This window comes from Oncorhynchus clarkii, unplaced genomic scaffold (genome assembly GCF_045791955.1).
Source record: "Oncorhynchus clarkii lewisi isolate Uvic-CL-2024 unplaced genomic scaffold, UVic_Ocla_1.0 unplaced_contig_3503_pilon_pilon, whole genome shotgun sequence".
Taxonomy (NCBI): Eukaryota; Metazoa; Chordata; class Actinopteri; order Salmoniformes; family Salmonidae; genus Oncorhynchus; species Oncorhynchus clarkii.
In genome coordinates, this window is record NW_027261139.1 from 533,654 (window position 1) to 559,869 (window position 26,216).

The 26,216-nt window shown below is 44.6% G+C and overlaps 1 protein-coding gene across 1 annotated transcript; it reads left to right on the forward strand.

The window, feature by feature from the left end:
- Positions 1–1,323: 1,323 nt before the first annotated feature.
- LOC139405200 (stabilizer of axonemal microtubules 4-like) lies at positions 1,324–22,214 on the forward strand. Its single transcript, XM_071147629.1, has 11 exons — positions 1,324–1,441; positions 2,095–2,212; positions 3,672–3,816; positions 3,966–4,026; positions 4,480–4,577; positions 13,536–13,601; positions 14,144–14,230; positions 16,060–16,131; positions 19,830–19,924; positions 20,581–20,682; positions 22,196–22,214. Exons 1-11 carry the CDS (start codon positions 1,324–1,326, stop codon positions 22,212–22,214), a joined length of 981 nt encoding a protein of 326 aa, XP_071003730.1.
- Positions 22,215–26,216: the final 4,002 nt, after the last annotated feature.

Below are 26,216 nucleotides of genomic sequence, written 5' to 3' on the forward strand. Positions count from 1 at the left end.
TTCTTATTTACAATGACAGCCTAGGAACAGTGGGTTAACTGCCTTGTTCAGGGGCAGAATGACAGATTTTTATCTTGTCAGCTCTGGGATTTGATCTTGCAACCTTTCAGTTACTGGCCCAAATGCTCTAACCACTAGGCTACCCCAAATATATATATACACCTCAGTAATTTTTTGTAAAAAATAATAATAGTATATATATATATATATATATATATATATATATCAGTAATTTTTTAAATATTTGTTTTATATATTTATAGGTATATGTATACTGGACCTTGATGTCTTTATATGTAGCTACAGCTCTGACAATAACATGAGCTATTAGTAACCTAACTCCCTCAAGGTATTGATTATATCCTTGGAGATCGTACATTATTCTAATCATGATAAATGGATCATTCATAAATTAAATGCCCTTTGATTTACTGGATACCTCAATCAGATTATATATATATATATATATATATATATTAAATCATGTCATTTTACCGTAGCCAGCTTTAGCCTTAGTGTCAATCTGTTTGTGATTTCATGCCAACTCCTTGTCACACTAATTGTCATGCCAAACATGACAATGACAACAGCAACAGGCACAACAGGCACGAAACAGATCAGGGAACAAGCAGAGTGAGCTTAACCTGTGCAACTGCAAGCTACTTGTATTAGGAGCAACGGTTTGCTTCTATGACTTCTCTTGTGACCTCATTTCGTCCGTCATTGTGAAGTGCTGCTGGCGCCACTTGGAGAATCACCGTAGCAACGGTCGGTATCATGGAGACGGCACGGGTCCCGGGCTCTAAAACCTAACACGGCGAGAGGAGGCCGCCGGTACGCAGAAACACCGCTTCGACAGACAGGTAACGGTAGAGCGCGTGAGGAGGGGTCGCTTTTATCATAATGATGCAGATATTTTACTGAAATGAATGTCGACTAGGCATACTAGTTCTTAAATATATATTTATAATTACAGAGATGATCATAAATGAATGAATCTGTAGGCTAGGCCTATAATAAGGGTATTTAGCATGTTATTCCTATACGTCTTCCGCTACGATAACTTTCCATTTCTCTTCATTCTTGATGAAAATACATGACTTACATGATGACATGTAGAATGAGTGTAAGCTACTGTGAGAAAGCTATACATTTTCTAATAGTGTAAAAACAAAACAAACAAAAAAAGAGTTTGACTGTCAAAGTTCAACATGAACTCAAATCAGTCTTCTCTCCCGGTTACAGGCAGCTATTTTTCTCTGTCTATCGTTGTTGCTAGTGGAGTTAACTGTAGTATTTATCCATGATCCTGGTCCCTCACAGATGGTTAGTCAGGTAGACCTGGTCACCAGGCCCCCTCTAAGAGGAACGGGAAGCCCAGGAGGCCGTCTGGCCAACACCTCCCTCAACCTCTACTGTACCTCCTACAGGGCTTCTTTTGGTGAGAACAAGATATCTGATATGACTTGATATAAACTCTCTATTGTATTGAATTTTATTTTTATTTTATTCTACTGATGGTAAGATAATATCCACTACATTTGCCTGAAGTGTTCTGCTTTCTCAAGTATACTCTGCTTTCACCCTCAATGATACGCCTGTGTGATTTTTAACAATGCAAAGCCAGATTCCCTAATGACTCACTCACATGGCCACACACTGGTCCCAATTACCTCACTAAAATGTGTACTTGTTCACTTCTTTTCACTGATTTCAAAGGAAATTACTGGTATAAGAATTTCCCATAGGAAATATGGAAGAACTCTAGCCATCTTTTACTCTCATGAGTGCAAACTTCAGGAGAAGAGAGATATTGTTGGGAAGCCCCCTCCTATCCCTAACCCCCCCTCCCTATCCCACCTCCCCTCCCTATCCCCCCCCCCTCCCTATCCCCCCTCCCCCTCCCTATCCCCCCCTCCCTATCCCTATCCCCCCTCCCTATCCCCCAACCCCTCCCTATCCCCCCTCCCTATCCCCCCAACCCCAACCCCTCCCTATCCCCCCCTCCCTATCCCTATCCCCCCCTCCCTATCCCTATCCCCCCCCTCCCTATCCCCCCAACCCCTCCCCATCTTACTGTCATATCTTATCCAGGCAAAGAAGTCTTCAGTCCATGTCTAGGTCATCATTACCGTACAGGGTATTCTGCCAACCTGAGACCTGCTGTTTACTACAGCCCTAGTCTGGACCACACTGATAACCCACAGTTAGGGTAAGACTATACTATATTATACAATACTATATTATACTATACTATATTATACAATACTATATTATACTATACTATATTATACAATACTATATCATACTATACTATATTATACTACAGCCCTAGTCTGGACCACACTGATAACCCACAGCTAGGGTAAGACTATACTATATTATATTATACTATATTATACAATACTATATTATACTATATTATATTATACTATACTATATTATACAATACTATATTATATTATACTATATTATACAATACTATTTTATATTATACTATATTATACAATACTATATCATATTATACTATACAATACTATATTATATTATACTATACAATATTATACTACATTATACAATACTATATTATACAATACTATATTATACTATACTATATTATACAATACTATGTTATATTATACTATACTATATTATACTACAGCCCTAGCCTGGACCACATTGATAACCCACAGTTAAGGTAAGACTATACTATGTTATACAATACTATATTATACAATACAATACTATATTATACTAGATTATACAATACTATATCATATTATACTATACAATACTATATTATATTATACTATACAATATTATACTATATTATACAATACTATATTATATTATACAATACTATATTATATTAATCAATACCATATTATATTATACTGTATTATACAATATTATATTATACTACAGCCCCAGTCTGTCCCTACACAGTGCACTCTTTTATCAGACCCACATAGGGCTCTGGCCCAAGTAAAGAAATTAAATAGTCTTGACCAAGCCAGAACGACCCCCTGGACAGGACACTAGTAGCCTTGACCGAGCCAGAACGACCCCCTGGACAGGACACTAGTAGCCTTGACCGAGCCAGAACGACCCCCTGGACAGGACACTAGTAGCCTTGACCGAGCCAGAACGACCCCCTGGACAGGACACTAGTAGCCTTGACCGAGCCAGAACGACCCACTGGACAGGACACTAGTAGTCTTGACCGAGCCAGAACGACCCCCTGGACAGGACACTAGTAGCCTTGACCGAGCCAGAACGACCCCCTGGACAGGACACTAGTAGCCTTGACCGAGCCAGAACGACCCCCTGGACAGGACACTAGTAGTCTTGACCGAGCCAGAACGACCCCCTGTACAGGACACTAGTAGCCTTGACCGAGCCAGAACGACCCCCTGTACAGGACACTAATCTACCACAGAGCTCTGGCTAAAAGTAGTGCATTATTTAAATATGTTGCAATTTCAGATATGTCCTCCAGAGGTGATTACTGGTAGTGATAGTATTTCTATACTATTATGTGGTCCTGTATGGCTCAGTTATCAAGAGCTTGGCGATAGGAATGCCAAGGTCATAGGTTCAATTCCTGCAGGGATGACATATACAGTGGATTATAACAGTGACATTAAGTGTGTGTTTTGGGTCTTCTCCAGGCGTTCTCTGCTAGATAGTTTCCAGTCTCAGACTAAGCGCCATTTCCAGCCCCTGACCAGACCTGATGGGTCAGAGACCCTGCCTTGCCCCAGTGGACAGATCAGAGAGAGTGGATATCTACAGCTGAAGACACGGCCTACAGCAGTGAGGAGAGAGGAGGGGAGGGATGAGGGAGAGCGACTGAGAATAAATTGATTTTAAGTGTCTTTCTGTCTCCTTCCTTCCTTCCTTCCTTCCTTCCTTCCTTCCTTCCTTCCTTCCTTCCTTCCTCCCTCTCTCCCTCTCTCCCCCAGAATGTATCCATCCAGACAGAGTATAAGGAACACTTTGTTCCATATCGTCCCAGACCACCAGGTACAGTGTAATATACTGAGGAGCTGAATGATTTAGTAATACCCTTTTTACAGAACAGGCCAGAACAGAACTGTACTGTGCAGGCTCTGTGCAGGCTCTGTGCAGGCTCTGTGCAGGCTCTGTGCTGGCTCTGTGCTGGCTCTGTGCAGGCTCTGTGCTGGCTCTGTGCTGGCTGTGTGCAGGCTCTGTGCTGGCTCTGTGCTGGCTCTGTGCAGGCTCTGTGCAGGCTCTGTGCTGGCTCTGTGCAGGCTCTGTGCTGGCTCTGTGCTGGCTCTGTGCAGGCTCTGTGCTGGGGGGCATAATGAGGAGAACACAACTTGGCTCTGCTACGTTTGTTGTGTGAAAAGGGTATTACTCCTCTGGCAAAACTGATTGCAATGACGTCACCCAGCTCTGCCCGCTGCAGAGAAGGGGCTGTTTAGAGAGCATAAATGACACATGATTGTCCTTTAGTTTCTCAGAAGCACCAGTTAGTGGGAGCCCAAGGACAGAGCGGTTTCACCGAAGGGACGGCCCTGCAACCCAACACATTTCTGCCCCAGTACCACATGGTTAGTGTTGCTCCCTCTAAATATACAAAATTGCCACATGGTTAGAGATAAGTGTTCAAATACTATTGGAAATAATTTCAAATACTCTACCTTGTTTGAGATTGCCTGGCACAATGTAAACTATAGAAAAGTCTAAGAACTGCAAACCCCGGCCATCTGTCACTCCAGGATAGAGACAACACTCAGTAACCCAGGTCTGGTCACATGGTTAGTGATGTCAGTAACCCAGGTCTGGTCACATGGTTAGTGATGTCAGTATCCCAGGTCTAGTCACATGGTTAGTGATGTCAGCATCCCAGGTCTGGTCACATGATTAGTGTCATATCTCTTAGTATGCATCCTTAATGGCACCTATTCCCTATATAGTGCACTAATATTGACCAGGGCCCGTAGGGCTCTAGTCAAATCAAATCAAATCAAATCAAATTTTATTTGTCACATACACATGGTTAGCAGATGTTAATGCGAGTGTAGCGAAATGCTTGTGCTTCTAGTTCCGACAATGCAGTAATAACAAGTAATCTAACTAACAATTCCAAAACTACTGTCTTGTACACAGTGTAAGGGGATAAAGAATATGTACATAAGGATATATGAATGAGTGATGGTACAGAGCAGCATAGGCAAGATACAGTAGATGGTATCGAGTACAGTATGTACAAATGAGATGAGTATGTAAACAAAGTGGCATAGTTTAAAGTGGCTAGTGATACATGTATTACATAAGGATACAGTCGATGATATAGAGTACAGTATATACGTATGCATATGAGATGAATAATGTAGGGTAAGTAACATTATATAAGGTAGCATTGTTTAAAGTGGCTAGTGATATATTTACATCATTTCCCATCAATTCCCATTATTAAAGTGGCTGGAGTTGAGTCAGTGTCAGTGTGTTGGCAGCAGCCACTCAGTGTTAGTGGTGGCTGTTTAACAGTCTGATGGCCTTGAGATAGAAGCTGTTTTTCAGTCTCTCGGTCCCAGCTTTGATGCACCTGTACTGACCTCGCCTTCTGGATGATAGCGGGGTGAACAGGCAGTGGCTCGGGTGGTTGATGTCCTTGATGATCTTTATGGCCTTCCTGTGACATGGGGTGGTGTAGGTGTCCTGGAGGGCAGGTAGTTTGCCCCCGGTGATGCGTTGTGCAGACCTCACTACCCTCTGGAGAGCCTTACGGTTGAGGGCGGTGCAGTTGCCATACCAGGCGGTGATACAGCCCGCCAGGATGCTCTCGATTGTGCATCTGTAGAAGTTTGTGAGTGCTTTTGGTGACAAGCCGAATTTCTTCAGCCTCCTGAGGTTGAAGAGGCGCTGCTGCGCCTTCTTCACGATGCTGTCTGTGTGAGTGGACCAATTCAGTTTGTCTGTGATGTGTATGCCGAGGAACTTAAAACTTGCTACCCTCTCCACTACTGTTCCATCGATGTGGATAGGGGGGTGTTCCCTCTGCTGTTTCCTGAAGTCCACAATCATCTCCTTAGTTTTGTTGACGTTGAGTGTGAGGTTATTTTCCTGACACCACACTCCGAGGGCCCTCATCTCCTCCCTGTAGGCCGTCTCGTCGTTGTTGGTAATCAAGCCTACCACTGTTGTGTCGTCCGCAAACTTGATGATTGAGTTGGAGGCGTGCGTGGCCACGCAGTCGTGGGTGAACAAGGAGTACAGGAGAGGGCTCAGAACGCACCTTTGTGGGGCCCCAGTGTTGAGGATCAGCGGGGAGGAGATGTTGTTGCCTACCCTCACCACCTGGGGGCGGCCCATCAGGAAGTCCAGAACCCAGTTGCACAGGGCGGGGTCGAGACCCAGGGTCTCGAGCTTGATGACGAGCTTGGAGGGTACTATGGTGTTGAATGCCGAGCTGTAGTCGATGAACAGCATTCTCACATAGGTATTCCTCTTGTCCAGATGGGTTAGGGCAGTGTGCAGTGTGGTTGAGATTGCATCGTCTGTGGACCTATTTGGGCGGTAAGCAAATTGGAGTGGGTCTAGGGTGTCAGGTAGGGTGGAGGTGATATGGTCCTTGACTAGTCTCTCAAAGCACTTCATGATGACGGATGTGAGTGCTACGGGGCGGTAGTCGTTTAGCTCAGTTACCTTAGCTTTCTTGGGAACAGGAACAATGGTGGCCCTCTTGAAGCATGTGGGAACAGCAGACTGGTATAGGGATTGATTGAATATGTCCGTAAACACACCGGCCAGCTGGTCTGCGCATGCTCTGAGGGCGCGGCTGGGGATGCCGTCTGGGCCTGCAGCCTTGCGAGGGTTAACACGTTTAAATGTCTTACTCACCTCGGCTGCAGTGAAGGAGAGACCGCATGTTTTCGTTGCAGGCCGTGTCAGTGGCACTGTATTGTCCTCAAAGCGGGCAAAAAAGTGATTTAGTCTGCCTGGGAGCAAGACATCCTGGTCCGTGACTGGGCTGGATTTCTTCCTGTAGTCCGTGATTGACTGTAGACCCTGCCACATGCCTTTTGTGTCTGAGCCGTTGAATTGAGATTCTACTTTGTCTCTGTACTGGCGCTTAGCTTGTTTGATAGCCTTGCGGAGGGAATAGCTGCACTGTTTGTATTCGGTCATGTTACCAGACACCTTGCCCTGATTAAAAGCAGTGGTTCGCGCTTTCAGTTTCACTCGAATGCTGCCATCAATCCACGGTTTCTGGTTAGGGAATGTTTTAATCGTTGCTATGGGAACGACATCTTCAACGCACGTTCTAATGAACTCGCACACCGAATCAGCGTATTCGTCAATGTTGTTATCTGACGCAATACGAAACATCTCCCAGTCCACGTGATGGAAGCAGTCTTGGAGTGTCTTGGAGTCAGCTTGGTCGGACCAGCGTTGGACAGACCTCAGCATAGTATAAAGTAGTGCACTATGTAGGGAATAGGCCATTTTTCACACAGCCAATTCTTAGCCCAGAGCTCACCGAATTTTACCCTCAGTAAAATAAACACTGAGGGTGTTCAATTTCACACTTTCGAGGTGTTTTTTATGTGAACCAAGAGAAAGTGTTGCCCTTTTAACACCACTATTTTCCAACGCCAGTGGCATTAAAAGGTTAAAGTTACCTTCACAGCATTCAGACCCATTCACCTTTCCCCCGTTTTGTTACGATATAAAATGGATTTAATAAAAACCATCTACACCCCATAATGACAAAACGAAATGTGTACAAACTATTCAGACCCTTTGCTATGAGACTCAAAATTGAGCTCAGGTGCATCAAACCAAATCAAATCAAATGTATTTATATAGCCCTTCGTACATCAGCTGATATCTCAAAGTGCTGTACAGAAACCCAGCCTAAAACCCCCAAACAGCAAGCAATGCAGGTGTAGAAGCACGGTGGCTAGGAAAAACTCCCTAGAAAGGCCAAAACCTAGGAAGAAACCTAGAGAGGAACCAGGCTGTGGGGTGGCCAGTCCTCTTCTGGCTGTGCCAGGTGGAGATTATAACAGAACATGGCCAAGATGTTCAAATGTTCATAAATGACCAGCATGACCAGCATCAAACAATAATAATCACAGTGGTTGTAGAGGGTGCAACATGTCAGCACCTCAGGAGTAAATGTCAGTTGGCTTTTCATAGCCGATCATTGAGAGTATCACTATACTATATATAGTCCTGCTATTGTTATTTACTGCTGCTCTTTAATTATTTGTTATTCTTATATTTTACTTTTTTGTGTGTATTTTCATGAAACTGCATTGTTGGTTAAGGGCTTGTAAGTAAGCATTTTACTGTGAGGTCTACACCTGTTGTATTCAGCATTTCACTGTAAGGTCTACTACACCTGTTGTATTCAGCATTTCACTGTAAGGTCTACTACACCTGTTGTATTCAGCATTTCACTGTAAGGTCTACTACACCTGTTGTATTCAGCATTTCACTGTAAGGTCTACTACACCTGTTGTATTCAGCATTTCACTGTAAGGTCTACTACACCTGTTGTATTCAGCATTTCACTGTAAGGTCTACTACACCTATTGTATTCAGCATTTCACTGTAAGGTCTACTACACCTGTTGTATTCAGCATTTCACTGTAAGGTCTACTACACCTGTTGTATTCAGCATTTCACTGTAAGGTCTACTACACCTGTTGTATTCAGCATTTCACTGTAAGGTCTACTACACCTGTTGTATTCAGCATTTCACTGTAAGGTCTACTACACCTGTTGTATTCAGTATTTCACTGTGAGGTCTACTACACCTGTTGTATTCAGCATTTCACTGTAAGGTCTACTACACCTGTTGTATTCAGCATTTCACTGTAAGGTCTACTACACCTGTTGTATTCAGCATTTCACTGTGAGGTCTACTACACCTGTTGTATTCAGCATTTCACTGTGAGGTCTACTACACCTGTTGTATTCAGTATTTCACTGTGAGGTCTACTACACCGGTTGTATTCAGCATTTCACTGTAAGGTCTACTACACCTGTTGTATTCAGTATTTCACTGTGAGGTCTACTACACCTGTTGTATTCAGCATTTCACTGTAAGGTCTACTACACCTGTTGTATTCAGTATTTCACTGTGAGGTCTACTACACCTGTTGTATTCAGCATTTCACTGTAAGGTCTACTACACCTGTTGTATTCAGTATTTCACTGTGAGGTCTACTACACCTGTTGTATTCAGTATTTCACTGTAAGGTCTACTACACCTGTTGTATTCAGCATTTCACTGTGAGGTCTACTACACCTGTTGTATTCAGTATTTAACTGTAAGGTCTACTACACCTGTTGTATTCAGTATTTCACTGTAAGGTCTACTACACCTGTTGTATTCAGTATTTCACTGTAAGGTCTACTACACCTGTTGTATTCGGCACGTGACAAATAACATTTTATTTGAAGTATAGCTGATTGACGCCTTTAGTGAGAGGTCTAATGCTTTAATATGTAATATAAATAGGCCCATTTAATTTAGTCTGGTTTGCCATTCCAAATAAAAATGGAATATTCTTTGCTCACATAATAAAATAAAACAATTAAAAAAGTTGTTAGGTGTAGGCAGGGCCATAAGTAAATAGGTAAACTGGGATATGAAAGAATGAATCTGTAATGAACACGAGGGGAGACAGAGAGCTGGTCTCAAGCGCAGGGCGCAGCAGGTGTTTCTTGAAAAGGACCACAGGAGGAGGCAGGTAGCTGGGTCCAGGGGCAGGCAGAAGGTCATACACAGGAGGAGGCAGGTAGCTGGGTCCAGGGGCAGGCAGAAGGTCATACACAGGAGGAGGCAGGTAGCTGGGTCCAGGGGCAGGCAGAAGGTCATACACAGGAGGAGGCAGGTAGCTGGGTCCAGGGGCAGGCAGAAGGTCATACACAGGAGGAGGCAGGTAGCTGGGTCCAGGGGCAGGCAGAAAGTCATACACAGGAGGAGGCAGGTAGCTGGGTCCAGGGGCAGGCAGAAGGTCATACACAGGAGGAGGCAGGTAGCTGGGTCCAGGGGCAGGCAGAAGGCCATACACAGGAGGAGGCAGGTAGCTGGGTCCAGGGGCAGGCAGAAAGTCATACACAGTGGGTCCAAAAAGGCAACAGTACAGGCAGTGAAAAGGCTCGTAAGGTAGTACAGGAGATCAGGCAATAGGTAGATAACAGGAAATCCGATATGCTGAAGTACAGGCAGGGAATAGACAAAAGACGTCGTTAGTGAGGCGGGCAGAAACGATCAAACACGGGAGGATTAAATGACAGGAAAACCAGCACTAAATAAACAGTGCTCTGTCACAAAACCAACAAGACCTCACAGTGACGGGGTGCAAAGAACTGAACTACATAGTGTGTGATAATGACATAGGTGTGTGAACAGGTGATCAGAATTCAGGTGATTGGGATCTGGAGAGTGAGCTGTGTTCAGGGGATCTATGTGTTTTAGAGTGTGAGTTGGAAGCAGACATGACATTATCAGGGTGATTTTTCCAGTAGCAAGATCTTATCTAATTTGACCAACATTCAATTTTTTTTTATTTAACCTTTATTTAACTAGGCAAGTCAGTTAACAAGAAATTCTTATTTACAATGATGGCCTACCCGCGGCCAAACCCGGACGACGCTGGTGCAATTGTGCGCCGCCCTATGGGACTCCCAATCACGGCCGGATGTGATGGAATCGAACCGGGGACTGTAGTGATGCCTCTTGCACTGAGATGCAGTGCCTTTGACCACTCCGCCCCTCGGGAACCCAAAATGTATTGTAGTGAGATGATTTATTTATTTCCAATGTGAATACAGAGTATTTTCACTGCACTATCATCAGAAGGTTTTATTGGTAAACTACACGGTAATGTGAAGGTACTTTGTTGTTGTTGTCATCCAATACGTAATAGAGAACACTTAACATGATTAGGTTTTAATCCAGAGAGATCAGGGAAAGTAGATCCTCTATGAGGCCGTGGATCCAAATTGTGGATTTAGAAGAAAACATGAATCATCAGCGAACAATGACACTTTTGTTTTTAAGCCCTGGATCATTTTAGCTGATTATTATGATGATTTTAATAGTTAACATTTCAATGGCGATAAAGAATAGATTAAAAATAAGAAATAATAGATTTGCCGATAGTGAACAACCATGTTTTTCTCCTCTTGACATTTTAAATAATGTATTCAATATAGGCAAGAAAAATACAATCATTTGTGTGTTATTAGTTCAAGCAGACCGTGTTTGTCTATCGTTGTGACTTAGATAAAGATCAGATCCAATTTGATGACCAATTTATGCAGAAATTCAGGTATTTATGCAGAAATCCAGGTATTTATGCAGATGTCCAGGTATTTATGCAGAAATCCAGGTATTTATGCAGATGTACAGGTATTTATGCAGATGTCCAGGTGTTTATGCAGATGTCCAGGTGTTTATGCAGATGTCCAGGTATTTATGCAGATGTCCAGGTATTTATGCAGATGTCCAGGTGTTTATGCAGATGTCCAGGTGTTTATGCAGATGTCCAGGTATTTATGCAGATGTCCAGGTGTTTATGCAGATGTCCAGGTGTTTATGCAGATGTCCAGGTATTTATGCAGATGTCCAGGTATTTATGCAGATGTCCAGGTATTTATGCAGATGTCCAGGTATTTATGCAGATGTACAGGTGTTTATGCAGATGTCCAGGTATTTCCAATGGGTTCACATACTTTTTCTTGCCACTGTATAAGAAATTCTCCAAAAATGAAAAATAGTCCAGGCATTTATACATAAATTCCAGTCTTACTTTATCAAATGTCTTTTCAAAGTCAACTATGAAAACCGGGCCTGGTTTCCAGTACTTGTGCCCTTCACCAAGGGTCACAAGTACTTTAAAAAAATTTTTTTTTATTTAACCAGGCAAGTCAGTTAAGAACAAATTCTTATTTTCAATGACGACCTAGGAACAGCGGGTTAACTGCCTGTTCAGGGGCAGAACGACAGATTTGTACCTTGTCAGCTCGGGGGTTTGAACTTGCAACCTTCCGGTTACTCGTCCAACGCTCTAACCACTAGGCTACCCTGTCATTCAAATAAAATGATTCTGGCTTGCAAAGTGATGTGTAGTTGCTATTGGAATGCAGCCAGAGTGGAGATATCCAACATTTCATGTTTTTATTCACCCTCAATCTGCATTCAGAATGATTGTTGTGATGACTAAGATTTGAGACTAAACTGGAACAACCAGTAACAGGTGCAATAAATCCATATAACAGATTGGATTAGTTTATAAATGTATGTTATTGGATATTCGAGTAGCATCAGATTATTAATCAATCAATGTACATGCAAAAAAAAACATAGATATTGAGACAAACAATTCTAAAAATCAACGTGCAATAGAGCATGCTGGGAAATATGACAATGAGGAGCGTGGTTTTGGTTTGCCACTGGTTATTAACATCTACACTGGGGTTCTTTTATTTAAACAAATAGTTAATTTAACACTTACAGATTTAATTTAACACCTGATTCAACACGAGAAATGTTACACTGAATAATCAACTCTTACTAAGCAACTGTCCAGTTTGACACCCTGATTGAATAATCAACTCTTACTAAGCAACTGTCCAGTTTGACACCCTGATTGAATAATCAACTCTTACTAAGCAACTGTCCAGTTTGACACCCTGATTGAATAATCAACTCTTACTAAGCAACTGTCCAGTTTGACACCCTGATTGAATAATCAACTCTTACTAAGCAACTGTCCAGTTTGACACCCTGACTGAATAATCAACTCTTACTAAGCAACTGTCCAGTTTGACACCCTGATTGAACAACAGTATTTCTTAAGAGCTTCAAAGCAACACCAGCTGGCATAGTAACACCACATCAACGCCCCCCAAAAAAACTGACCAAGACACTGACGGTTTTACCTGTGCGTAAGAAGAAATTGTTAATCTGTTAATGAAACAAATCAAAACAGGAAGGGAGTAGAATATTCAAATGAAGTGACGGCGTAACTCTGTGATATTCATGCCCTGAGTAGTCTGTGCTCACCCCGAGGTTGACGTTATCTCACTTTAGCATGAGCAGTCACTTAACCCCAGGGCAGTCTGCGTCCAACCAAAAGGGTAAACATCATGGGCGCGTCCCAAAACGGCTCCCTGTTCCCTATTTAGTGCACTACGTTTGACCAGGACCCCTAGGGATTTGGTCAGAAGTCATTCACTATACAGAGGATAGGGCGCCTTTTGGGACGCGCCCGATGTGAGGTAAACAACTTTACGTAGCGCCTCGTTCATCCTCCATTTTGTTGTTATGTAGTATTCTATCAATGTAACCACACAGCTGATCATTTTTCATCTTCGTTGTGTCTTTGTTCCTGTTATTAAAATGTGTGTGTGTGTGTGTGTGTGTGTGTGTGTGTGTGTGTGTGTGTGTGTGTGTGTGTGTGTGTGTGTGTGTGTGTGTGTGTGTGTGTGTGTGTGTGTGTGTGTGTGAGTGTGAGTGTGTGTGTGTGTGTGTGTGTTACTAGGTCAATCCTAGGAGGACTGAGAACTCTGTGATGAGAGATGACTTCCTGCCTATTTCCTTTCTTCAGGTTGGCTCTAACATGTTTTTATTTGTCCGGTTCTCTGTCTGCCGATGTGTCACAGTAGATTAGAATATATGTCCGTCTCTCAAACCATCTCTTCTATTATTAGAGGATGAATGTGTGTTTATGTCTTGTCTTTTCGTTTTGTGTGTTGTCTTTTCATTTTGTGTGTTGTCTTTTCGTTTTGTGTGTTGTCTTTTCGTTTTGTGTGTTGTCTTTCTCGTTTTGTGTGTTGTCTTTTCGTTTTGTGTGTCTTGTCTTTTCGTTTTTTGTGTGTTGTCTTTTCGTTTTGTGTGTTGTCGTTTTGTGTGTTGTCTTTTCGTTTTGTGTGTTGTCTTTTGTTTTGTGTGTTGTCTTTTCGTTTTGTGTGTTGTCTTTTCGTTTTGTGTGTTGTCTTTTCGTTTTGTGTGTTGTCTTTTCGTTTTGTGTGTTGTCTTTTTGTTTTGTGTCTTGTCTTTTCGTTTTGTGTGTCCTTGGGTTTCAGAGCAGAGGACAAAAATCAACATTTCCTTTGGCACAATAATCAAGACATATTCTTTGTGTTCCAGGGCTCTGAGATGCTCCCCAGGCTGGTCAGTAGAGTCCCCAGAGAAACAGGCTTCACCAGGGACACCTTGGACCCTCTGGCCTGTCTAGTATGTACTGTAGACGATCTCTCTCAATGTAAAAAAAAAAACGAAATACTCAGAGGCCCTGGGATACAGGTGGACAGGGTCTGCCAGTCACTGGGACGACAATCCAAATTGGGATGTGGGGAGGTTTTAGCAGGTGGAATAGTGGAGAACAATGGGAGGTTTACTCAGTAGCAGTGCAAATACCATGGCATGGCTATATGGACACTCAATCACTATGGTACTTTCTAATTGTAAGTTTACAAACATATAATTGAAACTTGTAAATGTTGAAATAAGTATAGCCAATTATAATTGTAACGGCTTAGCAGATAATACGACGATCCGTATTTACCTGACTAAAAAATAAGAAATATAATATATATTGTTTACAGGAAACTCATTCAACAATAATAGATGAAGTTGTTTGGAGAAAGGAAATATATTTTCTTCCTAGGTTCTGGCCTTTCTAGGGAGTTTTTCCTAGCCACCCCTCATAGCCTGGTTCCTCTCTAGGTCTCTTCCTAGATTCTGGCCTTTCTAGGGAGTTTTTCCTAGCCACCCCTCATAGCCTGGTTCCTCTCTAGGTTTCTTCCTAGGTTCTGGCCTTTCTAGGGAGTTTTTCCTAGCCACCGTGCTTCTACACCTGCATTGCTTGCTGTTTGGGGTTTTAGGCTGGGTTTCTGTACAGCACTTTGAGATATCAGCTGATATAAGAAGGGCTATATAAATAAATTTGATTTGATTTGATATTTCTCCCATAGGCAAAGAAATTCAAAAATTGGTGATGATATTAATTAACATATATTTTGATATTTTGATCCAAATGTGCACACTGTCCAAACAGATCCACAAGGTACATGGATTATTTTGAGTTATGAACCATAAACAGATTTGGCTGATCATCTATATGGAGGTTTAATACCCTGACCTAGTGAGATATACATGGAGGTTTAATATCCTGACCTAGTGAGATATACATGGAGGAGGTTTAATATCCTGACCTAGTGAGATATACATGGAGGAGGTTTAATATCCTGACCTAGTGAGATATACATGTGTAACGGATGTGAAACGGCTAGCTTAGTTAGCGTGGGCGCTAAATAGCGTTTCAATCAGTGACGTCACTTGCTCTGAGACCTTGAAGTAGTAGTTCCCCTTTGCTCTGCAAGGGCCGCGGCTTTTGTGGAGCGATGGGTAACGACGCTTCGTAGGTGTCAGTTGTTGATGTGTGCAGAAGGTCCCTAGTTCGCGCCCGGGTATGGGCGAGGGGACGGTTTAAAATTATACTGTTACACATGGAGGTTTAATATCCTGACCTAGTGAGATATACATGGAGGTTTAATATCCTGACCTAGTGAGATATACATGGAGGAGGTTTAATATCCTGACCTAGTGAGATATACATGGAGGAGGTTTAATATCCTGACCTAGTGAGATATACATGGAGGAGGTTTAATATCCTGACCTAGTGAGATATAGATGGAGGAGGTTTAATATCCTGTCCTAGTGAGATATACATGGAGGTTTAATATCCTGACCTAGTGAGATATACATGGAGGTTTAATATCCTGACCTAGTGAGATATACATGGAGGAGGTTTAATATCCTGACCTAGTGAGATATACATGGAGGAGGTTTAATATCCTGACCTAGTGAGATAGGAATCCCCACCCAGTTGACTACTTTTCAATGTTGGAAGTTCTCAACGGCAATGTCTATACTAAAATGACTCACTTCCTGTGTGTTACCTATAAGCTGCTCTGTTATACTGTATGATGTCACTTCCTGTGTGTTACCTATAAGCTGCTCTGTTATACTGTATGATGTCACTTCCTGTGTATTACCTCTAGGTCTCTGTGTTACCTGGCTCTGGGACTCAGAAGATCAGCTCACCTGCTGACCAGAAGTTGATTGGGATGAAGGTTAGCTAGAGCTATATCATACAACCCTTAATAAGACAATCTGAAAGCTCTTACATGCCGATAACATTTTCTAAAGCATTATACTGTTAGGGTAAATTGTTACCGTTAGTTACCGGTGGGGTAAACTGTTACCGTTAGTTACCGGCAGGGTAAAGTGTTACCATTAGTTACCGGCAGGGTAAAGTGTTACCGTTAGTTACCGGGAGGGTAAATTGTTACCGTAGTTACCGGCAGGGTAAAGTGTTATCGTTAGTTACTGGCAGGGTAAAGTGTTACCATTAGTTACTGGCAGGGTAAAGTGTTATCGTTAGTTACTGGCAGGGTAAATTGTTAGCGTTAGTTACTGGCAGGTAAAAGTGTTACCGTTAGTTACTGGCATGGTAAATTGTTACCCCTAGTTAACGACAGGGTAAAGTATTACCGTTAGTTACCGGCAGGGTAAAGTGTTACCGTTAGTTACCGGCAGGGTAAAGTGTTACCGTTAGTTACTGGCAGGGTAAAGTGTTACCGTTAGTTACTGGCAGGGTAAAGTGTTACCGTTAGTTACTGGCAGGGTAAAGTGACACCGTTATTTACTGGCAGTATCAAGTGTTACCGTTAGTTACTGGCAGGGTAAAGTGTTACCGTTAGTTATCGACAGGGTAAAGTGTTACTGTAGTTACCTGCAGGGTAAAGTGTTACCGTTAGTTACTGGCAGGGTAAAGTGTTACCGTTGGTTACTGGCAGGGTAAAGTGTTACCATTAGTTACTGGCAGGTTAAAGTGTTATCGTTAGTTACTGGCAGGGTAAAGTGTTACTATTAGTTACTGGCAGGGTAAAGTGTTATCGTTAGTTACTGGCAGGGTAAAGTGTTACCGTTAGTTACTGGCAGGGTAAAGTGTTACCGTAGTTACCGGCAGGGTAAAGTGTTACCATTAGTTACTGGCAGGGTAAAGTGTTACCATTAGTTACCGGCAGGGTAAAGTGTTACCGTTAGTTACTGGCAGGGTAAAGTGTTACCATTAGTTACTGGCAGGGTAAAGTGTTACCGTAGTTACTGGCAGGGTAAAGTGTTACCATTAGTTACTGGCAGGGTAAAGCGTTACCGTTAGTTACCGGCAGGGTAAAGTGTTACCGTTAGTTACTGGCAGGGTAAAGTGTTACTATTAGTTACTGGCAGGGTAAAGTGTTACCGTTAGTTACTGGCAGAGTAAAGTGTTACCGTCAGTTACTGGCAGGGTAAAGTGTTACCGTTAGTTACTGGCAGGGTAAAGTGTTACCATTAGTTACTGGCAGGGTAAAGTGTTACCGTAGTTACCTGCAGGGTAAAGTGTTACCATTAGTTACTGGCAGGGTAAAGTGTTACCATTAGTTACTGGCAGGGTAAAGTGTTACCGTTAGTTACTGGCAGTATCAAGTGTTACCGTTAGTTACTGGCAGGGTAAAGTGTTACCGTTAGTTACCGGCAGGGTAAATTGTTACCGTTAGTTACCGGCAGGGTAAAGTGTTACTGTAGTTACCTGCAGGGTAAAATGTTACTAATAGTTACTGGCAGGGTAAAGTGTTACCGTTAGTTACCGGGAGGGTAAAGTGTTACCGTTAGTTACTGGCAGGGTAAAGTGTTACCGTTAGTTACTGGCAGGGTAAAGTGTTACCGTTAGTTACTGGCAGGGTAAAGTGTTACAGTTAGTTACCGGGAGGGTAAAGTGTTACCGTTAGTTACTGGCAGGGTAAAGTGTTGCCATTAGTTACTGGCAGGGTAAAGTGTTACCGTAGTTACCTGCAGGGTAAAGTGTTACTGGTAGTTACTGGCAGGGTAAAGTGTTACCATTAGTTACTGGCAGGTTAAAGTGTTACCGTTAGTTACTAGCAGGGTAAAGTGTTACCGTTAGTTACCTGCAGGGTAAAGTGTTACCATTAGTTACCGGCAGGGTAAAGTGTTACCGTTAGTTACTGGCAGGGTAAAGTGTTACTGGTAGTTACTGGCAGGGTAAAGTGTTGCCATTAGTTACTAGCAGGGTAAAGTGTTACCGTTAGTTACCTGCAGGGTAAAGTGTTACCGTTAGTTACCGGCAGGGTAAAGTGTTACCGTTAGTTACTGGCAGGGTAAAGTGTTACCGTAGTTACTGGCAGTATCAAGTGTTACCGTTAGTTACTGGCAGGGTAAAGTGTTACCGTAGTTACTGGCAGGGTAAAGTGTTGCCATTAGTTACTGGCAGGGTAAAGTGTTACAGTTAGTTACTGGCAGGGTAAAGTGTTACCGTTAGTTACTGGCAGGATAAAGTGTTGCCGTTAGTTACTGGTAGGGTAAAGTGTTACCGTTAGTTACCGGCAGGGTAAATTGTTACCGTTAGTTACCGGCAGGGTAAAGTGTTACCGTTAGTTACTGGCAGGGTAAAGTGTTACCATTAGTTACTGGCAGGGTAAAGTGTTACCGTTAGTTACTGGAAGGGTAAAGTGTTTCCATTAGTTACTGGCAGGGTAAAGTGTTACCGTTAGTTACTGGCAGGTTAAAGTGTTACCGTTAGTTACCGGCAGGGTAAAGTGTTACCGTTAGTTACCTGCAGGGTAAAGTGTTACCGTTAGTTACTGGCAGGTTAAAGTGTTACCGTTAGTTACTGGCAGGGTAAAGTGTTACCGTTAGTTACTGGCAGTATCAAGTGTTACCGTTAGTTACTGGCAGGGTAACTTGTTAGCGTTAGTTACTGGCAGGTAAAAGTGTTACCGTTAGTTACTGGCAGGGTAAATTGTTACCCCTAGTTACCGGCAGGGTAAAGTATTAAAGTTAGTTACCGGCAGGGTAAAGTGTTACCGTTAGTTACAGGCAGGGTAAAGTGTTACCGTTAGTTACTGGCAGGGTAAAGTGTTACCGTTAGTTACTGGCAGGGTAAAGTGTTACCGTTAGTTACTGGCAGGGTAAAGTGAAACCGTTATTTACTGGCAGTATCAAGTGTTACCGTTAGTTACTGGCAGGGTAAAGTGTTACCGTTAGTTACCGACAGGGTAAAGTGTTACTGTAGTTACCTGCAGGGTAAAGTGTTACCGTTAGTTACTGGCAGGGTAAAGTGTTACCGTTGGTTACTGGCAGGGTAAAGTGTTACCATTAGTTACTGGCAGGTTAAAGTGTTATCGTTAGTTACTGGCAGGGTAAAGTGTTACTATTAGTTACTGGCAGGGTAAAGTGTTATCGTTAGTTACTGGCAGGGTAAAGTGTTACCGTTAGTTACCGGGAGGGTAAAGTGTTACCGTTAGTTACTGGCAGGGTAAAGTGTTACCGTTAGTTACTGGCAGGGTAAAGTGTTACCGTTATTTACCGGGAGGGTAAAGTGTTACCGTTAGTTACTGGCAGGGTAAAGTGTTACCATTAGTTACTGGCAGGGTAAAGTGTTACCATTAGTAACTGGCAGGGTAAAGTGTTACCGTAGTTACCTGCAGGGTAAAGTGTTACCATTAGTTACTGGCAGGGTAAAGTGTTACCATTAGTTACTGGCAGGGTAAAGTGTTACCGTTAGTTACCGGCAGGGTAAAGTGTTACCGTTAGTTACTGGCAGGGTAAAGTGTTACCGTTATTTACCGGCAGGGTAAAGTGTTACTGTTAGTTACTGGCAGGGTAAAGTGTTACCGTAGTTACTGGCAGGGTAAAGTGTTACCGTTAGTTACTGGCAGGGTAAAGTGTTACCGTTAGTTACTGGCAGGGTAAAGTGTATTTTGGTTTCCAGGAGCTTTCAGGATTCATCCTCAACTCACCAAATCTGAAAACCCTGTCACACACACCATCTGACCCGTCAAGCGTCCGCACTCACTACCAGTCCAAGTAAGTACGTCTCTTTATACTTACATCATGTTGTCAAATATCTAATGTTGTATTGTGTATTAATGTCATTATTGTTTTGGTTTGAATATATAAAAAACATGGGATTTGAGATGAAGAAAGTTTGAAAATGTCTGCACTCACTAACTGTCTCTCTGGATAAGAGTGTCTGCTAAATGACTAACATGTAGATGTAAAATGAGATGAACGTCAGTTGTGGTGAATTCAGGGGGTAGTCCTCATCGAGACTTGAACCTTGGTCCCTGTGACTGTCAGTTAACTGTTACATCTAGGAGGTCCAAACCTCTTGACAAGGTCTTTACGGGCTAGTTACCCGGACACAGAATAAGCTTTATCCTGGACCAAAAAGCATTTTCAATAGAGATTCTTCATTCAGCTTTAAATCCAGGAAAAGTTCTAATCTGTGTCCAGGAAACCGCCCCTAGGTGTTGTACTGAGGTCGCTACAATATGTTTCAGGTTCTGTGTCCAGGAAACCGCCCCTAGGTGTTGTACTGAGGTCGCTACAATATGTTCCAGGTTCTGTGTCCAGGAAACCGCCCCTAGGTGTTGTACTGAGGTCGCTACAATATGTTCCAGGTTCTGTGTCCAGGAAACCGCCCCTAGGTGTTGTACTGAGGTCGCTACAATATGTTTCAGGTTCTGTGACGTTCCAGCGCTGGAGAAGCTAAGAGAAGGCTGGACAAGGGGAGGCATCCACAAGCACAGGACCAATGGTTACACTGGTAGAGACACAGACAGGTAGAGACAAGCACAGGACCAATAGGTAGACAGGTAGACACAGACAGGTAGACACAGACAGGTAGAGACACAGACAGGTAGACACAGACAGGTAGACACAGACTGGTAGAGACAGACTGGTAGAGACAGACAGGTAGAGACAGACTGGGAGACACAGACAGGTAGACACAGACTGGTAGAGACAGACAGGTAGAGACAGACTGGGAGACACAGACAGGTAGACACAAGCACAGGACCAATGGTTACACTGGTAGAGACACAGACAGGTAGACACAAGCACAGGACCAATGGTTACACTGGTAGAGACACAGACAGGTAGAGACACAGACAGATAGACACAGACAGGTAGACACAGACAGGTAGAGACACAGACAGGTAGACACAGACAGGTAGACACAGACAGGTAGACACAGACTGGTAGACACAGACTGGTAGAGACACAGACAGGTAGACACACAGACAGGTAGAGACGGACTGGGAGACACACAGACAGGAAGAGACAGACAGGGAGAGACAGACTGGTAGGTAGAGACACAGACAGGGAGAGACACAGACAGGGAGAGACAGAGACAGGGAGAGACAGACAGGTAGACACAGACAGGAAGAGACAGACAGGGAGAGACAGACCGGTAGGTAGAGACACAGACAGGTAGACACAGACAGGGATAGACAGACCAGTAGGTAGAGACACAGACAGGGAGACACAGACAGGGAGACACAGACAGGGAGAGACAGATAGGGAGACAGAGACAGAGAGAGACAGACAGGGAGAAACAGACCGGTAGGTAGAGACACAGACAGGGAGACACAGACAGGGAGAGACAGACAGGGAGAGACAGATAGGTAGACACAGACAGGGAGACACAGACAGGGAGAGACAGACAGGGAGAGACAGACAGATAGACACAGACAGGGAGACACAGACAGGGAGAGACAGACATGGAGAAACAGACCGGTAGGTAGAGACACAGACAGGGAGACACAGACAGGGAGAGACAGACAGGGAGAGACAGACAGGGAGAGACAGATAGGTAGACACAGACAGGGAGACACAGACAGGGAGAGACAGACAGGGAGACACAGACAGGGAGACACAGACAGGGAGAGACAGACAGGGAGAAACAGACCGGTAGGTAGAGACACAGACAGGGAGACACAGACAGGGAGAGACAGACAGGGAGAGACAGATAGGTAGACACAGACAGGGAGACACAGACAGGGAGAGACAGACAGGTAGAGACAGACAGATAGACACAGACAGGGAGAGACAGACAGGGAAAGACAGACCGGTAGGTAGAGACACAGACAGGGAGAGACAGACAGGTAGGTAGAGAGACAGACAGGTAGAGCACAGACAGGGAGAGACAGACAGGGAGAGACAGACATGGAGAGACAGACAGGTAGGTAGAGCGTTTAACACTATACCACTATATTCTTGTTATATGCTGTTATGACAGAAATGTTGTATCTCACATGCCTCCCTTTAAACTTCCTCTGTTCCTCTCTTCCACAGGTTTAACCTCAGACACTGACGCTCAAGGTACAAAAGTCAGATATCAGCTCGCCCATTGAATACCCATAATATCATTTCAACTGGCGAACAGAGATGGTGTGTAACATATTCATTGTAGAGATGACAATGACATGGGTGCTGCTATTTCCATCCAAATAAAATGGTTGATTTTTATCCGTGTGGATTCAAAGACACAGAACTGTTGCCTCTTTTGTAAATCCACAGGAGCTGTGTTATTTAACGTCTATGTAACCTTTATTTAACTAGGCAAGTCAGTTAAGAACACATTGTTATTTAGAATGACGGCCAAGGAACAGTGGGTTAACTGCCTGTTCAGGGGCAGAACGACAGATTATTATCATGTCAGCTAAGGGGATTCGATCTTGCGACCTTTCGGTTGCTAGTCCAACGCTCTAACTCCTAGGCCTAATCTGTGTAACCACTCGGGCTACCTGCCCCTAACCACTAGGCTACCTGACTCTAACCACTGGGCTACCTGCCTCTAACCACTAGGCTACCTGCCTCTAACCACTGGGCTACCTGCCTCTAACCACTAGGCTACCTGCCTCTAACCACTGGGCTACCTGCCTCTAACCACTGGGCTACCTGCCTCTAACCACTAGGCCTAATCTGTGTAACCACTGGGCTACCTGCCTCTAACCCCTAGGCCTAATCTGTGTAACCACTCGGGCTATCTGCCTCTAACCACTAGGCTACCTGCCTCTAACCACTGGGCTACCTGCCTCTAACCATTAGGCTACCTGCGACACACAGACAGGTAGAGACACAGACAGGGAGAGACAGAGACACACAGACTAGGCTACCTGCCACTCTAACCACTAGGCTACCTGCCTCTCTAATAACTAGGCTACCTGCCTCTCTAACCACTAGGCTACCTGACTCTCTAACCACTAGGCTACCTGCCACTCTAACCACTAGGCTACCTGCCCCTCTAACCACTAGGCTACCTGCTCTAACCACTAGGCTACCTGCCTCTCTAACCACTAGGCTACCTGCTCTAACCACTAGGCTACTTGCCGCTCTAACCACTAGGCTACCTGACTCTCTAACCACTAGGCTACCTGCCTCTCTAACCACTAGGCTACCTGCCTCTCTAACCACTAGGCTACCTGCCACTCTAACCACTAGGCTACCTGCCTCTCTAACCACTAGGCTACCTGCCTCTCTAACCACTAGGCTACCTGCCTCTCTAACCACTAGGCTACCTGCCACTCTAACCACTAGGCTACCTGCCACTCTAACCACTAGCCTACCTGCTCTAACCACTAGGCTACCTGCCTCTCTAACCACTAGGCTACCTGCTCTAACCACTAGGCTACCTGCCGCTCTAACCACTAGGCTACCTGACTCTCTAACCACTAGGCTACCTGCCTCTCTAACCACTAGGCTACCTGCCTCTCTAACCACTAGGCTACCTGCCACTCTAACCACTAGGCTACCTGCCTCTCTAACCACTAGGCTACCTGCCTCTCTAACCACTAGGCTACCTGCCTCTCTAATAACTAGGTTTACCTGCCTCTCTAACCACTAGGCTACCTGCCTCTCTAACCACTAGGCTACCTGCCACTCTAACCACTAGGCTAGCTGCCACTCTAAACACTAGGCTACCTGCCTCTCTAACCACTAGGCTACCTGCTTCTCTAACCACTCGGCTACCTGCTCTAACCACTAGGCTACCTGCCTCTCTAACCACTAGGTTACCTGCTCTAACCACGAGGCTACCTGCCTCTCTAACCACTAGGCTACCTGCTCTAACCACTAGGCTACCTGCTGCTCCAACCACTAGGCTACATGCCTCTAACCACTAGGCTCCTGCTCTAACCACTAGGCTACCTGCCTCTCTAACAGCTAGGGTACCTGCCTCTAACCACTAGGCTACCTGCCTCTAACCACTGGGCTACCTGCCTCTAACCACTAGGCCTAATCTGTGTAACCACTAGGCTACCTGCCTCTAACCACTGGGCTACCTGCGTCTAAGCACTGGGCTACCTGCCTCTAACCACTAGGCTACCTGCCTCTAACCCCTAGGCCTAATCTATGTCCGGGTACAGACAGGTAGACACACAGACAGGTAGACACACAGACAGGTAGAGACACAGGCAGGTAGACACACAGACAAGTAGACACACATACAGGTAGACACACAGACAGGTAGAGACACAAACTGGGAGACACACAGACAGGTAGAGACACAGACACACAGACTAGGCTACCTGCCACTCTAACCACTAGGCTACCTGCCTCTCTAACCACTAGGCTACCTGCCTCTCTAACCACTAGGCTACCTGCCTCTAACTACTAGGCTACCTGCCTCTCTAACCACTAGGCTACCTGCCTCTCTAACCACTAGGCTACCTGCCACTCTAACCACTAGGCTACCTGCTCTAACCACTAGGCTAGCTGCCACTCTAACCACTAGGCTACCTGCTCTAACCACTAGGCTACCTGCCTCTCTAATAACTAGGCTACCTGCCTCTCTAACCACTAGGCTACCTGCCTCTCTAACCACTAGGCTACCTGCTCTAACCACTAGGCTACCTGCTCTAACCACTAGGCTACCTGCCTCTCTAACCACTAGGCTACCTGCTCTAACCACTAGGCTACCTGCCGCTCTAACCACTAGGCTACCTGCCTCTCTAACCACTAGGCTACCTGCTCTAACCACTAGGCTACCTGCTGCTCCAACCACTAGGCTACCTGCCTCTAACCACTGGGCTACTTGCCTCTAACCACTAGGCTACCTGCCTCAAACCACTGGGCTACCTGTCTCTAACCACTAGGCCTAATCTGTGTAACCACTGGGCTACCTGCCTCTAACCACTAGGCCTAATCTGTGTAACCACTAGGCTACCTGCCTCTAACCACTAGGCTACCTGCCTCTAACCACTGGGCTACCTGCCTCTAACCACTAGGCTGCCTGACTTTAACCCCTAGGCCTAATCTGTGTCCGGGTACAGACAGGTAGACACACAGACAGGTAGACACACAGACAGGTAGACACACAAACAGGTAGACACACAGACAGGTAGAGACACAAACTGGGAGACACACAGACAGGTAGAGACACAGACAGGGAAAGACAGAGACACACAGACTAGGCTACCTGCCACTCTAACCACTAGGCTACCTGCCTCTCTAATAACTAGGCTACCTGCCTCTCTAACCACTAGGCTACCTGCCTCTAACTACTAGGCTACCTGCCGCTCTAACCACTAGGCTACCTGCCTCTAACCGCTAGGCTACCTGCCTCTCTAACCGCTAGGCTACCTGCCTCTCTAACCACTAGGCTACCTGCCACTCTAACCACTAGGCTACCTGCCACTCTAACCACTAGGCTACCTGCTCTAACCACTAGGCTACCTGCCTCTCTAACCACTAGGCTACCTGCCGCTCTAACCACTAGGCTACCTGCCGCTCTAACCATTAGGCTACACGCCTCTCTAACCACTAGGCTACCTGCCTCTCTAACCACTAGGCTACCTGCCTCTCTAACCACTAGGCTACCTGCCACTCTAACCACTAGGCTACCTGCCTCTCTAACCACTAGGCTACCTGACTCTCTAACCACTAGGCTACCTGCCTCTCTAACCACTAGGCTACCTGCCTCTCTAACCACTAGGCTCCACAGCTGTTCTGCTTATCTGGCAACCCGCGTGATAACAATCGAATGGAACAGTCCTATATTTTTGCATATCTGGCAACCCGTGCAGACTCAAGCAAACGCCCAGGAGAGTATTTGAAGGATTTTGAATAGTGTTTGAAACCAGGCCTGGGATGAAGAGACAGTATGCAGAACACTGACCCCTGTGAGTTCATGCCGCATCGGCGTCACAGTAGTGTAGCAGAATGTCATTATTTACCCCCAGTAGAGGTCGCCTCTCTCCCTACAGGCAACAGCACCAACCAAGCCTCCACAATTACATACAGTATTGCAGTCGTTTTTCCCTCCTTTTAAAATCTACAGTAGTTTAAATAAATACAGTCTTTACTGCGTCAAAAC

Bases quoted from the DNA above. Each gene is read 5' to 3' on its own strand.
- LOC139405200 (XM_071147629.1), top strand. From the start codon at position 1,324: ATGGTTAGTCAGGTAGACCTGGTCACCAGGCCCCCTCTAAGAGGAACG. The intron at 4,578-13,535 runs GTTAGTGTTGCT...GTGTGTTACTAG, and splicing joins TTCTGCCCCAGTACCACATG to GTCAATCCTAGGAGGACTGA. The intron at 13,602-14,143 runs GTTGGCTCTAAC...TTTGTGTTCCAG, and splicing joins TGCCTATTTCCTTTCTTCAG to GGCTCTGAGATGCTCCCCAG.